The sequence below is a fragment of the Myxocyprinus asiaticus genome, chromosome 14 (genome assembly GCF_019703515.2).
Source record: "Myxocyprinus asiaticus isolate MX2 ecotype Aquarium Trade chromosome 14, UBuf_Myxa_2, whole genome shotgun sequence".
In the NCBI taxonomy this organism is placed as follows: Eukaryota; Metazoa; Chordata; class Actinopteri; order Cypriniformes; family Catostomidae; genus Myxocyprinus; species Myxocyprinus asiaticus.
This window is the reverse complement of record NC_059357.1, coordinates 4,257,689-4,273,580: the sequence shown is the minus strand read 5'-3', so window position 1 is coordinate 4,273,580 and position 15,892 is coordinate 4,257,689. Positions and strand designations below refer to the sequence as shown.

Genomic DNA, 15,892 nt, shown 5'->3' with positions numbered 1-15,892 from the left:
AATCAGTTTGTTTATTATAAAAAATGGTTCATAACATGCTGATTAAAAATAGTAAATTTAGATCGAAAAAACATCCTGACACAAACCTGGTTTAGCTGATCCGTCTGAATCACATATCAGACAGATGAAGATAGTTTCACTTTGTTTCATTTTTGTTTTCTGTAGCGGGGTCTCCGCTCCTATTGTTAAAATAACCGCACCTGCAACTACGTACAGTAAATCAGGCTTTATGCGGCGGCTCATGTCTATAGCTGGGAGAGAGGCAACGCGCGGAGAGCAGGAATAAGTGTGTAGCGCTGGACGAGCTTTATTCCCGCTCTAGAGAGAAATATTTCTCTCTAGTGCTGAACGTACTATCCCAGCTTCGCACACGCTTACACAATCACTTGGTCATGTGTCAGATAAGTAGCACAAAGATTTAGATCTCGGTCCAGATTGAATTGTCCTACGGTCCGAATCCGGACCGGAGTCCACCTATTGAGTATCCCTTTTCTATTCAGTCTATTGTACTGAAAATAATAGCATTTCTATTACATTTGCTCATTTAACTCTAGCATGTAACTCCTGCATGTTTGTGCTACAGACATCAATGGAAACTCAGAATGTATGGTATATTGAGGAGAGGTGTGCTATCACTTTTCAAAGCGATAACATTTACGATTTTATTACATTTTACATTACATAGAACTTGAGTCATATCTTCAGATCAGAATATCATAGAGACATGGGAATGGGCTCTTTTGACTTGGGCCACTTATACAACAACCAAGGGCAAGCACCACCAATTATCTTGTTCAAATCAATTAGAGGGATGTTCCGTTAAGATCAATCAACAGCATTTGAGGCATAATGTGGATTACCACAAAAATGAATTCCAACTTGTCCCTACTTTTTTTGTTTTTATTTTTAAGAGGGCAAAAATCTGGGTTCCAGTAAGGCACTTACAATGGAAGTGAATGGAGGCCAATTAGTAGACGTTAAAATACTCACCGTTTCAAAAGTATAGCCACAAGATGTAAACAATATGCATGTAAAAATGATAAAATCACTTACTAACCTTTTCTGTGTAAAGTTATAACCAGTTTTACGACTGTTGCCATGATTATGTAATGCCATAAACCTTAAAACAACCGTTAAAACGACGATTAAAACAATGTACATCTCAAAGTTTTAACAGAATAATTAATGCAAGTGCTTTTGAAAATTATAAGCTTCACATTTCTGCCTTTAAACCCTCCAGTAATTGGCCCCATTCACTAGTGAAGTGCTTCACTATAACCTCAATATTTGCTTCTTCTTTTTTTTTTTCAAAAGAAAAGGATTACCATTTTTTGTGGTAATCAACATTATGCCACAAGTATTGCTGACTGAGCTCAACTTGAATTGAACCTGGAATATTCCTTTAATATAGATAGTAATCGTTTTATTGACTGTCCAAAAATCCTAGTCCAGTTTAATGAAGAAAAATAATCCTTTGGGAGCCCCAATATGGCTCTTTGACTTTCCAGTTTCAATGATTTGATAAAAGGTCACCCTAAGGTCACTGATCAAAATTAAAGCCTAGATATCCATACCAAAAAATAACACATTCTGAATGGCCAACGGAAATTCACAGACAATATATGGATTGATATGCATGATTTCATAAAAAGCCTTTTAGATTTACATACACAAGCTATTGCTATTGACTACCTTGCTGAAAAGTCCAGCTATATTCTCAGGCTGATCTTTTTTTTTTTTTTTTTAGCAGTGTAACACTTGACAAAACTAGACGAAGAATAATAGCCTACCAGGTGTACAATAGATGTACCTTCTGTATTGGGCACACCAGAATTGTGGGCAGCAAAATTATGACCCACATTCTCCCTTTAATGGGAATACAACAGCCAGACAAAACGATTGATTTAATAGCCTGAAGTGGCATCATTCTTCGAAACCGTGAGAACACCAGGGCACAACCAAGTACTTTCCAAGGAAACAGTCAAAAATAGCTTCCATTTCCACTCAAATGAGCACTCCACACAACAGGGGTCGATGCACACACACACACACACACACACACACACACACACACACACACACAGTTGGACATCGGAAGTGCCCAGAAAAAGGCCAGCTAAAGACATAAAACATAAAACAATTTTACAAAGACATTCTTTTTTTAAACGGTTTCATCTCCCATCATGGAGCAACAGAGCTCGCCCCGAAATGCTCTTGTTTTGCAAGACGCAGCCAAACACATGAGCTGCCTCCTCCCTAGGGCAATATATCAGCCAGTCTCCTTTATCCAGGGCAACAGTTATGACTATTCTTACTTTTGGTATTTATAAAGCAGACTGTGGTTAATTGGAAGGACTGTGCACCAGACTGCATTGTGCAAAGACAGTGACTTATTCAACGCCTGTATGCAATACTATTTTTCAGAGCAAGAGCATGTGAGGTCAAGAAAGTGGTTTTACTTGACTAGCGTATTGGAGATGTCTCATTTATCATTCTCACTCTATTCAATGCAAACCTGCTAGCGTCTGTGTTAAAGATTGGAGGTGGGTAATTCCTGTTATGCAGTACCTTTTGAACTCTGTAAAAATATATATGCTTGTGCTGTAATTTGAGTAAGCATTTCGGTCCCACTTTATATTATATGTTTTAACTACTGTGTACTAACATTAAAATACAATATATTTACTGTGTAACTACATTTTGTTCTGCAAAATTCTCACAAGATTCACATTTGCTCCTGTGATGGTAGCCAGCTAGTACGTCCGCCTCCCATCCCGGAGACATCGGTTCGAATCCCGCTCGGAGCGGGTTGAGCAGGACCAGTTACAATGGTGCCGTGACCCGGATGGGAGTGAGGTTTAGGGGGGTGAGTGTAATGGTAGCCAGCTGGTAGGTAGCTGTGCTGTGTGTAAACCTCACTCCCCTGGCCTCAAGAGGCGCACTAGCGACTGACGCCTTTAGACACCTCGTTAGCACGCGTGCCTCCCATCCCAGAGACGTCTGGTTCGAATCTCGCTCGGAGTGGGTTGAGCAGGACAGGTACACTCCAACTGAGGTTGAGGTACAGGTAGGTTTAGGGGTAGGAGTAGGGGTTAAGGTTAAGGGTAAGGGTTGGTTTAGGGGTAAGGTTAAAAGTACAACTACATATTTAATTGAATGCAGGTACTTTAAATGTAAGTATGTGCAATAACACGTATGTACATAATAAAAACATTGTATCAAATGCTTAAGTACATAGTAGTTAAAGACACCTAATATAAAGTGGATCCAGTATTTCTATTAAAGTCTATACCAATATTTCAGAAATATGCTCAGGTCAAGCTCAAGCACTTACACAATTTAATAATTACAACTTGATTATTTACACAATAGCAAGAAAATGAACAGTCTGGATATATAGTAAAAGAGTTTAAGTTAGCCATTGCTCAGTGAGGGATTGACAGTTAGCTTACAAGAGGGTGTCAACTCGAAGTTAATTTTGATTTCATATGGATTTCTGTGATTTTATATAACAGAATTAAGTTTTAGAGTGAGATAAAATAACTAATACTACAAAAAACGTCGCACAATTTATCAAATCCATTGCTAAAACTTTCTGATGTGTGTGCTGTTGTCTTCTCACCAAAATGATGGCAGTCATGATGGAGGTGGCTTTTGTTAGTTAAAGCTGAAATGTGCATTTTTTTTTTTTCTGTTAAAACACTTTACAAAAAGAAGAAATTTTAAAATGCAGAGGGAGTTATTTTGGAAACCTGTTTGGAAACAACCATTATTTTCGCAATTCCATTTGGTGAGACTAGCACAGAAATTACACACTTCGGCTTTACAAGGATATTACAAAAGTCTAACAAGATGGAAAGTAATATGGAGTTCATAGGTAAACCCTATACATTTATTACCAATGAAAACACTATTACCAAGATAATATAATTAATATTTATTAGGGCTGCCTGAATTAACGTATTAATGCATGCGATTAATGCATTTACTGTTACAGCACTGGTGTGAAGGGTGGAGCCTTTTTAATGTGTCATTACACTGACGCACATGCCACAAACAGACACACAACAGCACCAGAGCCCTTCTACCAAGAGGGGCCTACAAGCTTAGCATAAAACAGCATAACGCAGTGGTCCCATAGACATTCTATGGGTGGATCTGTCATAACACGCTAGTTGACCGTTATGCTTTCTCCTATGATAGAGCCGCGGAGGTTGCTATCTCAGTAAATAAAAAGTACAGTCAGTGATAATATGATGGTGAAAGGAGCTCTTAGAGCTATTTGATGTAAAAAACAAGCCCAGATGGGTATTTTTCCGCCTAGGTAAAGCACATTTTAATTACCACAGAAGCACACCAAATCTTAACTATCACCAAAATGCAGATTGAGACGTGTTTCTCTGCAAGCGCTTTTCATTGTGAGTTCAAAGCATTGACGCTCTGACGCAAATCTTGAATACAGCTTCACGATTGCTGTAACATAGCAGATCGTTTTTGAGAGTTTAAGGGATTTAATGCCCATTGCAATGAAAATGCAACCTATGTGGGTACTAGCTCTTTCAATTAGTCAAACTCCCTCTTAGTCTTTGGGGAACATTTAATGTTACCTGATTTGGTGCTATTTTTGTGCATTTCAGTCTTTATACTGTAGAAGGCTTTGTTTGGAAAATGTTAATAAAGCATTATATTGTTACGTATTGTTTTCTTTCTTAAGATGGAAATAAATGCATTTTGACAAAAAAGAAGTATATTTAAGGTCAAATTTCAGCACTTTTAAAATCTGTGAATAATCACGATTAACTACAATAAATTATACGATTAATCGCGATTAAACATTTTAATCGAATGACAGCACTAATATTTATATAAATATACAGTATATGGGTGTTTATTTAACTTGGGGCACTTTTAGCACTGTGGATTTCTAGAATTTTGTTATTTCATATTATGTTTTATTTTATTTGTCTATTAACAATGTCCAACAGTGTATGTACATGCATCACAGCAGTTTGTTATCTTTGACTTAATTGTTTTTACATTTTATAATATTTTATATAACCAAAATACACACCTTTAAATAATATTTGACATGTTTTGCATAAGTGATATTAACCTTGATTTTTCTTTATTTTCTTCAATTATCACTTGTGTTGACTTGGTTTACAAGTAGCTACACTAACAAATAAAAACTTAATATGGGGAAAAATTGTTTGGTGTGGTGGAGCTAATGCCACAACTGTGAGACAATATTTCACCCATTAAATATCTGTAATATCGGTCCATTTTAATGAAAATCAATCTCTGGGACATGAAAGTGCCCCGAGTTCAAGAAACATCCATACAGTATATATAGTATATATGAAAATGTACTAGACAGTTGGAAAGACCCAGGTCTGCTTTTTTTGTTGGTTTTGTAGTTTCATCTTAAAAGCAAACTGAAAGACCTGGCTGCGACTGTCACCGAGAAATAGCACCAAGCTCTTTTATTTAAACACATGTCCAATTCAAAAGAACATCAGCGTCTAATGGCTGGCTGCAGTTTTGCAATTAGTGTCCAGCTCGGTTTGATTTACTTGAGATCTGCAGTCTCCATTCTAGAGTCTGCCAGCTTTCCACAAGAGTTTGTTACTTCAATTTACAGTAGCTGCAGTGATTTATGCAGCTACTGCGAGCAGCTGGAACATTTTTTGCCATGATGGAGCTGAACTCTCTTTTGACGGAGAGCTCTTTCACTGGCCTGTAAATCCAGAGGGGGAAAGATAAATCCTGGGCACTGGACTGAATACATCACCCCTGAGGGCTGTCAGAGAAGGAAAATTAAACTTTCAGCTAGTGGGCGAGAAGAAAAACGGGAGTAAACGTCTGAAGAGGGTCAATCAAGCAAATCCAAGATATGAGGAAAAGAATGTCGCCCCTTTAAATATTTTGACATTAATGTGATTAACGTAACATAACTTAATATATTAAAGGGATAGTTCACACAAATATGAAAATTCTATCATCATTTCCTCACCCTCATGTTAACTAACATCTCATTTTGTGTTCAACAGAAGAAAGTCAACATGCGGGTGAGTAAATGACAGAATTTTAATTTCTGAATGAACTGTCGTTTTAAAGTTCTGAGCAAAAGGGCTTGTCAGTGCACTGCGCGTTAAACTGAGCAAACTGAAACATCTTGAATTCAACAGAGAGTTAAGGGGTGTTAGAAAAAGAAAGGTTGTTATGCAATGTTACGCCTGCCTTTGCTGTACCATTCTGAGTCATTTATTTAAAAAAAACTAGAGCACTAAAAGCAAAACTACCCCCTAAAAAGACTCTAAGGAAAGGAGTGCCAATTTAAAGGCACACAAGATGGAAAATGAAGGAAGGAAAGTGGGAGGGGAATTGACAGATTTTTTGAAACAGGCACCATGGGACCATTTTAAGGAGGCCATTTTTACCCTCTTTAAACGAGGGCAGAAGGAATGAAGGAATGATAGAGTAAAAAAAAAATGAGACTCAATTTCTCAAGAGACTTAAATCCTCTTTGATTGAGGGGGAGTGCTGGCGAGAAACGCTGGGTAAACGAGCGGGATTCTCAAGGGCAACAGCCATGCCATCATTTCCAGTTGACCTGTCGCACCTACTGAGACACCTGCGCTGCCATGCCGTGATGATGCGGTGACAGCGAGGAGATTTGTTCTGCCACAGCGATTTCAGTTCCGCCAAGTGAGTATATCCACTCACAAACAGGCATGTGGGATTCTTCAGTGGTTAGATAGTGGCACGCCAGTAGAGTTGGATAGAAACGTCAAGAAGGCTTTGGAAATGTATGAGGTGAATGTCACAAAACCTGTCAAGAACATGTCCTGGCCATATTTCACTCCAAAATCAGAATACATTACAAATAATACTTTGCTTAAAGAAAATAAAGCCTATATGCCATTGTGACATTATTTTCTTGACAATTACGCACATTTTAACCCATTTTTTTCCATAATGCAAACACAAACACACATCTCAATAAATATATTTAAATACTGTTCAATAAATACTGTCGGCAGTAAAGGATGGATAGACGGATAGACATTATGTTTAAATTTTTACTGTAATACAGAAAATAAAGTAATTTTACTGTAGTACAGTCAAAAATACTGTACTACAGTAAAAGATGGACAGGTAGCTAGACATTGAATTTACATTAATTATTACCGTAATATAGTCAAGGAAGTAATAATTTTTGCTGTAATACAGTAAAAATACTGTACTACAGTAAAAGATGGAAAGGTAGATAGATATTGTATTTACACTAATTATTACCATAATAGAGTAAAGGAATTAATAATTTTTGCTGTAATACACTAAAAATACTGTACTACAGTAAAAGATGGACAGGTAGATAGACACTGAATTTACATTAATTATTACTGTAATATAGTAAAGGAAGTAATACATTTTACTGTAATACAGTAAAAACTGCACTACAGTAAAAGATGGATAGGTAGATAGATATTGTATTTACATTAATTATTATTGTAATACAGTAAAAAAAGTCATTTTTACTGTAATACAGTAAAAACTGCACTACAGTAAAATATGGATAGGTAGATATACACTGTATTTACATTACATATTACTGTAATACAGTAAAGAAAGCATTTGTTTCTGTAATACAGTAAAATAACTGTACTACAGTAAAAGATGGATAGGTAGATATACACTGTATTTACATTACATACTACTGTAATACAGTAAAGAAAGCAATTTTTCTGTAATACAGTAAAATAACTGTATTACAGTAAAAGATGGATAGGTAGATATACATTGTATTTACATTAATTATTACTGTAATACAGTAAAGAATGCAATTTTTCTGTAATACAGTAAAATAACTGTACTACAGTAAAAGATGGATAGGTAGATATACACTGTATTTACAGTCATTATTACTGTAATACAGTAAAGAAAGCAATTTTACTATAATACAGTAAAAACTGTACTACGGTAAAAGATGGATAAGTAGATAGATATTGTATTTACATTAATTATTATTGTAATACAGTAAAAAAAGTCATTTTTACTGTAATACAGTAAAAACTGCACTACAGTAAATGATGTATAGGTAGATATACACTATTTACATTACATATTACTGTAATACAGTAAAGAAAGCAATTTTTCTGTAATACAGTAAAATAACTGTACTACAGTAAAAGATGGATAGGTAGATAGATATTGTATTTACATTAATTATTACTGTAATATAGTAAAGAAAGTAATTTTTACTGTACTACAGTAAAATAACTGTACTACAGTAAAAGATGGATAGGTAGATATACACTGTATTTACATTAATTATTACTGTAATACAGTAAAGAAAGCAATTTTTCTGTAATACAGTAAAATAACTGTACTACAGTAAAAGATGGATAGGTAGATATACACTGTATTTACATTCTCTTCATGAAAACAAAATCACAAAAAATGTTGGTCAACCAGTTGTTAATGGTCTACAAATAGGCTTTTTGATTAAAATGAGACAGGCATGTTTTGTGAGATTCACTCATGGGTCAGTGTTAACATACATGAAAACGTAAAGGCTATTTCCATAATTAAGACTGAAACACATATTAAGGCCAGTGTACTGAATAAAGGTTTCTCATCTTATAAGTCTAAAGAGGTTAAGTCATTCGATATTACGATTCTGTTATAAATACTTTCAAAATGAGAATTCCATTTCCTTTGGTCTGGCATTCCTCATTAAATTAATAAGATCTATTATGCAAGCATGATTATGGCCTGAAAAGATTAATAACACGTTGGGAAATTCATATTCTTTATGACAAGGGAACTATTACTCAAGCCCCAATTATTGAACTTTAGCTTGAGTTCAAGTGCAATAAAGAAGGAACCATCTGCATAGAACGTGCAGAATTATTCTGCCAAGTACATACTATATACATTAGGTAAATGCTCTGGAGGTGACCAGCTGTATTTAGAAAGGAGAGTTCTAGCAGAAAAAAAAAAGAAAAAAAAAAGATTGTATATACAATATGCAAAAGACATAGCAAATTTAGCTGGCACACTAACATCAGTAGCCTGCAGAAAAGCAATCATGTTAATTGTTCTTGGTTGGCCGCTCCCCGCTATTGCTATTAGGCTCTTAACCATAAAGGCATGATCATAATGCAGAGAAAATTACACTCCTTTTTCAAGATAAATTGAATGTACATATTTCCAACATGAATCCTTTTCTGAAGGCTGCAGCAAAAGAAAACACATGACCTGCTCAAAAACCTGAATAAGTCAGAAATTGTAAGAGGCAACGATTCAACAAGCCTTAGACAAGTTTGGCCCTGAGGGCAACAAAACATGCAGGCTGAAAAAGGGAGATTAAAAGAAGCAAAGAAAGTTTTAAAAGTAATTTGACCCAAAAGCATTTCACTCAATTCTCTGTGGGACAGTTTCGCAACAAAGATTAAACACTATGCTAAACAAAGAAAAATGTATCAGAGAATCAGTACTAAGAGTTGAATTTAAAGGGAGAGTTCACCCAAAAATATTTATTCACCCTCATGTTTTTAAGTAGAACTTGCATTATCTGTACCATTAAATGAATATCGTACCTTTGAGTTGATCTGCAACCACACTTGGTCCGATCCTTTCTGGGACCCGCCCGTCCTCTCGCAGGTAACGATCATCCAAGAACTTGTCCGTGGCCTCAGACAGGTGAACTTTTCCAGCAAAGCCCAACTGCTCCATGAGATTGGCTAAATTGACATCATTGGACCAGACGTCGAATTTAAAACGCTTCATACCGAGAATCCCACAAAGTACAGTGCCCGTGTGCACGCCAACACGCATTGTTACCATCTCCTTCTTCTCCTGACAGAACTGCTCAATGGCTTGGATCATTCCAAGCCCCATCTCCACACAGCAATAGGCATGGTCCTCTCGTGGTTCAGGGCAACCGGCAACGCAATAGTAACAGTCCCCAAGTGTGCTGATCTTCTCGCAACATGTAAGCTCACACAAGCGATCGAAACGGCCAAATAAATCATTAAGGAGTCCCACCAGCGCATGCGCAGACTTGTTGGCACTCATTTTGGTAAAACCGACAATATCTGCGAAGAGGATGCTTACTGGCTCCATGCGTTTCATATTGAAGGGTCGAAAAATAATCTGCCCTCGCGGTATTGACATCTTTTTGCGCTTGGCGTTTTTAGGGCTCGCAGCACCGGCTATTGCAGCTCCCGTTGAGTAACGTTTAACTGAATTGTCATTGTCGTCATCGCTTTGCTTCATGAGCTCATCTGCAACACGACGAGGCATCACGGAGTGGATCATTCGCTCCTTCAGGGCCTTTTCGACCTCCAAGTCTTTCCCATGCATAATGGCCTGGCCGACCTTGAGGAACGTGCTTCGTGAACGCACTTCTGACATAATAAAAAGGTGTATACCGATGATGTGGGCACAAAGATGTAGAATGACTCTCCCAGGGATCAACCAATAAAGTGTTTCCAAATGTTCCTCAGTGGAATGGCTCCATTCATGACCATGAATCAAGTGCATCCAGCCAAGTGTCTCAAACAAAATGGAGTAGAGCAAACCGAGAAGTACTGAAGCGTACAGACGAACATGGAGGAAACTGTACAGCAACAAAAGCACTTCCATGCCAAGCGAGAAGGTGCCAACTGGAGATAAACATGGGGCCTTTGAATTTCTACTTTGGGGAGCCTCAAAAGTTAAGTTTCCACTCTCAAAACCACTGAAGTCCTCTACATCTTCACCCTTCATAGAAAGATTGTTGAAGTCGCTAAAACCTGTCGTTTGGATTTGTGGTGCAAGTGTTAGGGTGAAAGTGACCACAATTAGCAACAGTGAAGCCTGAGTGTAGCAGTGGGCGTAAAACCATGTAAAAGTAAAGGCGAACAGGAGGCAACAGAGGAGTAGGAACGAGGCCGTGGGCAACAAGAAGGCAGTCTGTTCACATCGATTGGCATTAACAATGAAGAACAAGCCCCACAGAAGACTGGCGGCCGCCAGGTAAAACAACACGCATCTAAATCGCCTTTGCGTCTGCGGGAAGCAGCGCTCGCGGCAGGCCTCCTCCAGAATATTTGAATCAAACTTGGGGTTCCAAAAGTGCCCGGCTGACCTCTCAAACAGCTGTGGCATTTTCCTTTGCGTCCGCAGGCCTTTGATAACCGGTTTGCGGATGCCAGACTCGCCTGAGCTACAACTGGAAGAGATGCTGTATTTGCAGTGTTTGGAGCCCCCTAGAATGCTGCACATAGCACTGGTGCCCAAACTACCGCGCTGCTGTTTGTGTGGTTTGGTACCACTGATGCGCACGGATGCAGCGCCATCACCACTAGAGTCGCAGCTCACTTCACTGTTGTGAAGCAGCAGTTGTTGATGTTGAGGAGAAGCCATGATATTTCAATTGGACTTGAGCCAGGATGAATGTAAAAATTATCAAAATAAGCTGCTTGGATGGGGAAATTGGGCCAGATCTGACGTCTTGATGGTGAAAAATTAACTTGTGTATTTAGACAGTTCCAACATTTTAGGTTGGTTATTTCAACTCATGACGTCAATTGCACATTCCTCTACTCTTCTATCCTTACTTGACGCACTTGGGTCAGAGAGGTTTATCCAAAGTGCATGGAATCTTTTTACTTATTACAAGTCAATTGAAATGTTCTCTACTGATGAATCAGCAACATTATATAATTACACCACAGACTTTAAGACTCGAGACAATATTTTGTTTGTTTTGACTCCCTAAAGGAAGTCATAACTCCTTTTAATCCAATATATTGCCCAAATGCCCCATTCTTCCTATAAATGAGCCATTAGATTAAACAATTGCATCTATGACACATTAGCGTAGGACATTTCAAGAACTGTCAGTATTCATGCTTGATGTAAGTTATGGCATTTCTACTGTCCATCACAGCAATGCATAATACAATCACAAAGCACTTGATCTATTGAGAAAACATCAAAACATATCACACTTCCAGAACAAAATTAGCATTTCAAGTCAGTCAAGGAGTTTCCAAACTGAAACTCTAAGAAAAACTCAATGTATTTCCACATTAGCTACTCTGCAAGCCAAGAAATCTTCAATCCGGTCTCCTAAAAATAGACCTTCCGCTCTCTTTGTATCTCAAATCTAGAATGCGCGTTTATTGGAGACTCCATCTCCTTTTAAATAACACAATTGTGCCGTATGACATCACTGTTGTTAATAAAACAGAAAGCAGAAGGTTCTCAATAGTGGGACCCGTTAGTTTTCTCTCTAAAAGGGCCTGTCTGTTAAGTATTCTTTTGAATACAGCACCGACCTTTCCTGAGTTCCCACTCCTGATCTTGCTCTTCTGCTCCAAATTAATAAACGTGCGTAACGGAATTTAAAAAAATAAATATTACGCATATGAATAGAGCCAAACAAAAAGCACAAACAACTTGTCATACAAGATGCATAAAGGACTGTATGTCCAGTATATTCCATTTACATACAAACCACCCCTAAACGTCCATCAGGTATTGGGTTAGTTTGTTTGAAATCAGTTTTTGCCATACATCTCCATATGCATGTAAAACTTCTCTGCGTCACGTGCAGAATTAAATCACCTTGTTGGTCAAAAGTCTTTTAAGTTTCCCTTCGTCTCATATTGTGATGGAAAAAGTCAACTCCAGTATCTCCATATTTACTCACAGTGGTGAAGTGGCTCTTTGGTTTCGCTTTAGGAGTCCACGGGCAGCTTTTGCTTTGAGGTCCAAACATCTCTTTATGAGCCGGTTCCTCAAATGTTCCCCAACATGACACAGCTTTGCACTCCTGATACAAGCTATTGTCTGCTGCATTTCATTGTTGTCTGGTGTGTTTTGCGCGCTGCTCAGGCGCGCACATCTGTGGCATCGGATCTCCAGCTTCTGTGTTGGCGATCCGACGGGGTGTCTGCACAAGTCCGACAGTGACGGGAATAAATCAGAGGTGGGGATAACGGGGTGCGCGCACGCTCCGGAGAGAGAGGAAAACACAAGGGTGGCGCGCACGCATTCAGATGGAGGTGGGCTGCTCTCAAACCCGCAATGTACGCGTCCGAGCGCGTCCGCAGCACTGACGCGCGTCACCGAGTCCTGTCAAAAGGATGGGGGAGGGGGTTCCAATCAATGTGACTTGTATTGCAAGGGGAAGATATCTATCTATCTATCTACTCTCTCTCTCTCTCTCTCTCTATTTATCTATCTATCGTGGTGGTCAAAAATATTGGTACCCTTGGAAAATATGAGCAAAAAAAGGCTGTGAAAAAGAAAATCTGCATTGTTTATCCTTTTGAGCTTTCATTCAAAAAAATAAAAATAAAAATCTAACTGGGGAAATATCTCATTATTAAATAAATATTTTTCTCCAAAACACATTGGCCATAATTCTAGGCACCCTTTTATTCAATACTTTTTGCAACCTCCCTTTGCCAAGATAACAGCTCTGAGTCTTCTCATATAATGCCTAATGAGGTTGGAGAACACATGACAAGTGATCTGAGACCATTCCTCCATACGGAATCTCTCCAGATCCTTCAAATTCAGAGGTCCATGTTGGTGGTCTCTCCTCTTCAGTTCACCCCACAACTTTTCTATGGGGTTCAGGTCAGGGGACCTGGATGGCCATGGCAGAATCTTGATTTTGTGGTCAGTGAACCATTTTTGTGTTGATTTTGATGTTTGTTTTGAATCATTGTCCTGCTGGAAGATCCAACCAGGGCCCATTGTAAGCTTTCTGGCAGAGGCAGCCAGGTATTTATTTTTTATCTGTTGGTATATGATAGAGTCCATAATGCCATGTATCCAAACAAGATGTCCAGGACCTCTGGCAGAAAAACAGCCCCACAACATTCAAGATCCAGTAACACATTTAACCGTGGACATTGGGGACTACTTCATCTCTGTGTGCGCCAAACCCATCTCTGGTGTTCGCTGTCAAAAAAGCTCTGTTTTTGTTTTATCTGACCATAGAACCCGGTCACATTTGAAGTTCCAGTAGTGTCTGGCAAACTGAAGACGCTTGAGTTTGTTGTTGGATGAGAGCAGAGGCTTTTTGTTCTTGAAACCCTCCCAAACAACTTGTGGTGATGTAGGTGATGTTTGATAATTTTTGGGGGGACTTTCTGACCTCAAGACACAACTAATTTCTGCAATTCTCCAGCTGTGATCTTTGGAGATTCTTTGGCCACTTGAACCATCCTGCTCACTGTGCATGTAGACAATATAGACACATGTCCTTTTCCAGGCCAATTCTTAAGGTCTCCAGTCGATTGGAACTTGTTAATTATTGCCCTGATGGTGGAAATGGGCATTTTCAATGCTTTAGATATTTTCTTACAGCCACTTCCCATTTTGTGAAGCTCAACAACCTTTTGCCACACATTAAAACTATATTCTTTAGTCTAACCCACTGTGGTTGATGATTAAGGGAATTTGGCCTGTGTGTTACTTCATATTTACACCCCTGTGAAACAGGAAGTCATGGCTGAACAATTTCATGTTCCTAGTCACCCAGGTGCACTAAAAAAATTAAAATATGAATGTAAATATACTTCAGATATATTTTACTCATAAGAATTTCTAGGGGTGCCAATAATTGTGGCCAACGAGGTGTTTTGGAGAAAAATATTTATTTAATAATGAGATATTTCCACTCTTTCAATTGTTTTATTTCAATTAAATGTTAGAATTTTGTGAATGTTTTTAATGAAAGATCAAGAGGATAAACAATGCAGATTTTTATTTTTCCCACAGCCTTCTTTGCTCATATTTACTAAGGGTGCCAATATTTTTGGCCACCACTGTATCTATCTATCTATCTATTTTCTTTCTTTCTGTATGTCTATATATCTATCTATCTAAAAGTGAAAGGAGAAAGAAAGACAGTTGGACTAGACAGACAGACAGACAGGTAGATAGATAGATAGATTTTCATTAATATATTAATCATATTGTAATAGTTTTTACATGGTAACAGGAAGCTGTCTCTTGTTATTCAGTTCAGCTCTGCTGAGGCTAAAGGGTTTATTAAACATTTTCCACAATGTTTTTCATGACGCTTGCCAAATCCACCAATTTTGTAATAAACGTTGATCCCGGTTCATAAAATTATTCCCAAAATAAACCATAAATCTTCAAACCTCATTTTTTAATTAATAGACTCTCTTCGCTCTGTTGTGCTCACACTATACAGCAGTAACACAGTGGCTGAATCAAAGTGATTATGTTGTTGTGGAAGTTATTACGAGGCTAAGATGCTTAAAACCCTTTAGGAGGAGTGTATCAAAGGAATTCCCTGGAGAACTGAAGCTGTGTCTATCTCTAGAGTGAAGTGTAATTGAGCTTGTGGGTCACAGAGGTGACAGTTGACACAGAAATACAATGATCATGCTTCGATATGCAAATGAGAGAATTATAATGGAATTCTTCAGATATCTGCTCAGACACAAATGTATGTTACATAAATGACCGAATCTTAAGAAACCATCGAAGAATATGTCTGGGTCATATTTCACCCCAAAATCAAAATAAAAAAATAAGAAATGTTATTTTGCTTAAAGTAAATTAATCCTATTTTTAGGACATACTATAAAGGAATATTCCAGGTTCAATACAAGTTCAGCTCAATTAACAGCATTTGTGGCATCATGTTGCTTACCACAAAAATGAATTTCGACTGGTCCATCCTTTTCTTTAAAAAAAGCAAAAATCGAGGTTACACTAAGGCACTTAAAATAAAATTGAAGGGGGCCAATTTTTGAAATGTGAAGCTTGTCATTTTATAAAAGCACTTACATTAACGCCTATTTTTTGTCATTGCACCCTTGGCCCCGCCCACTGGTGCTCAGTCAGACCA

General features: G+C 38.0%; 1 protein-coding gene across 1 annotated transcript in view; it reads right to left on the bottom strand.

Annotated features, from left to right (window-relative positions):
* The window catches only part of LOC127451971 (adenylate cyclase type 9), a 68,321-nt gene extending 55,392 nt beyond the window's left edge, over positions 1-12,929 (bottom strand). Inside the window, exon 1 of the mRNA XM_051717071.1 lies at positions 9,606-12,929. Within this exon, the coding sequence (XP_051573031.1) occupies positions 9,606-11,415 (1,810 nt within the window). The 5' untranslated portion in view covers positions 11,416-12,929. The remainder of the gene's footprint in view (positions 1-9,605) is intronic.
* Between the last annotated feature and the right edge of the window lie 2,963 nt (positions 12,930-15,892).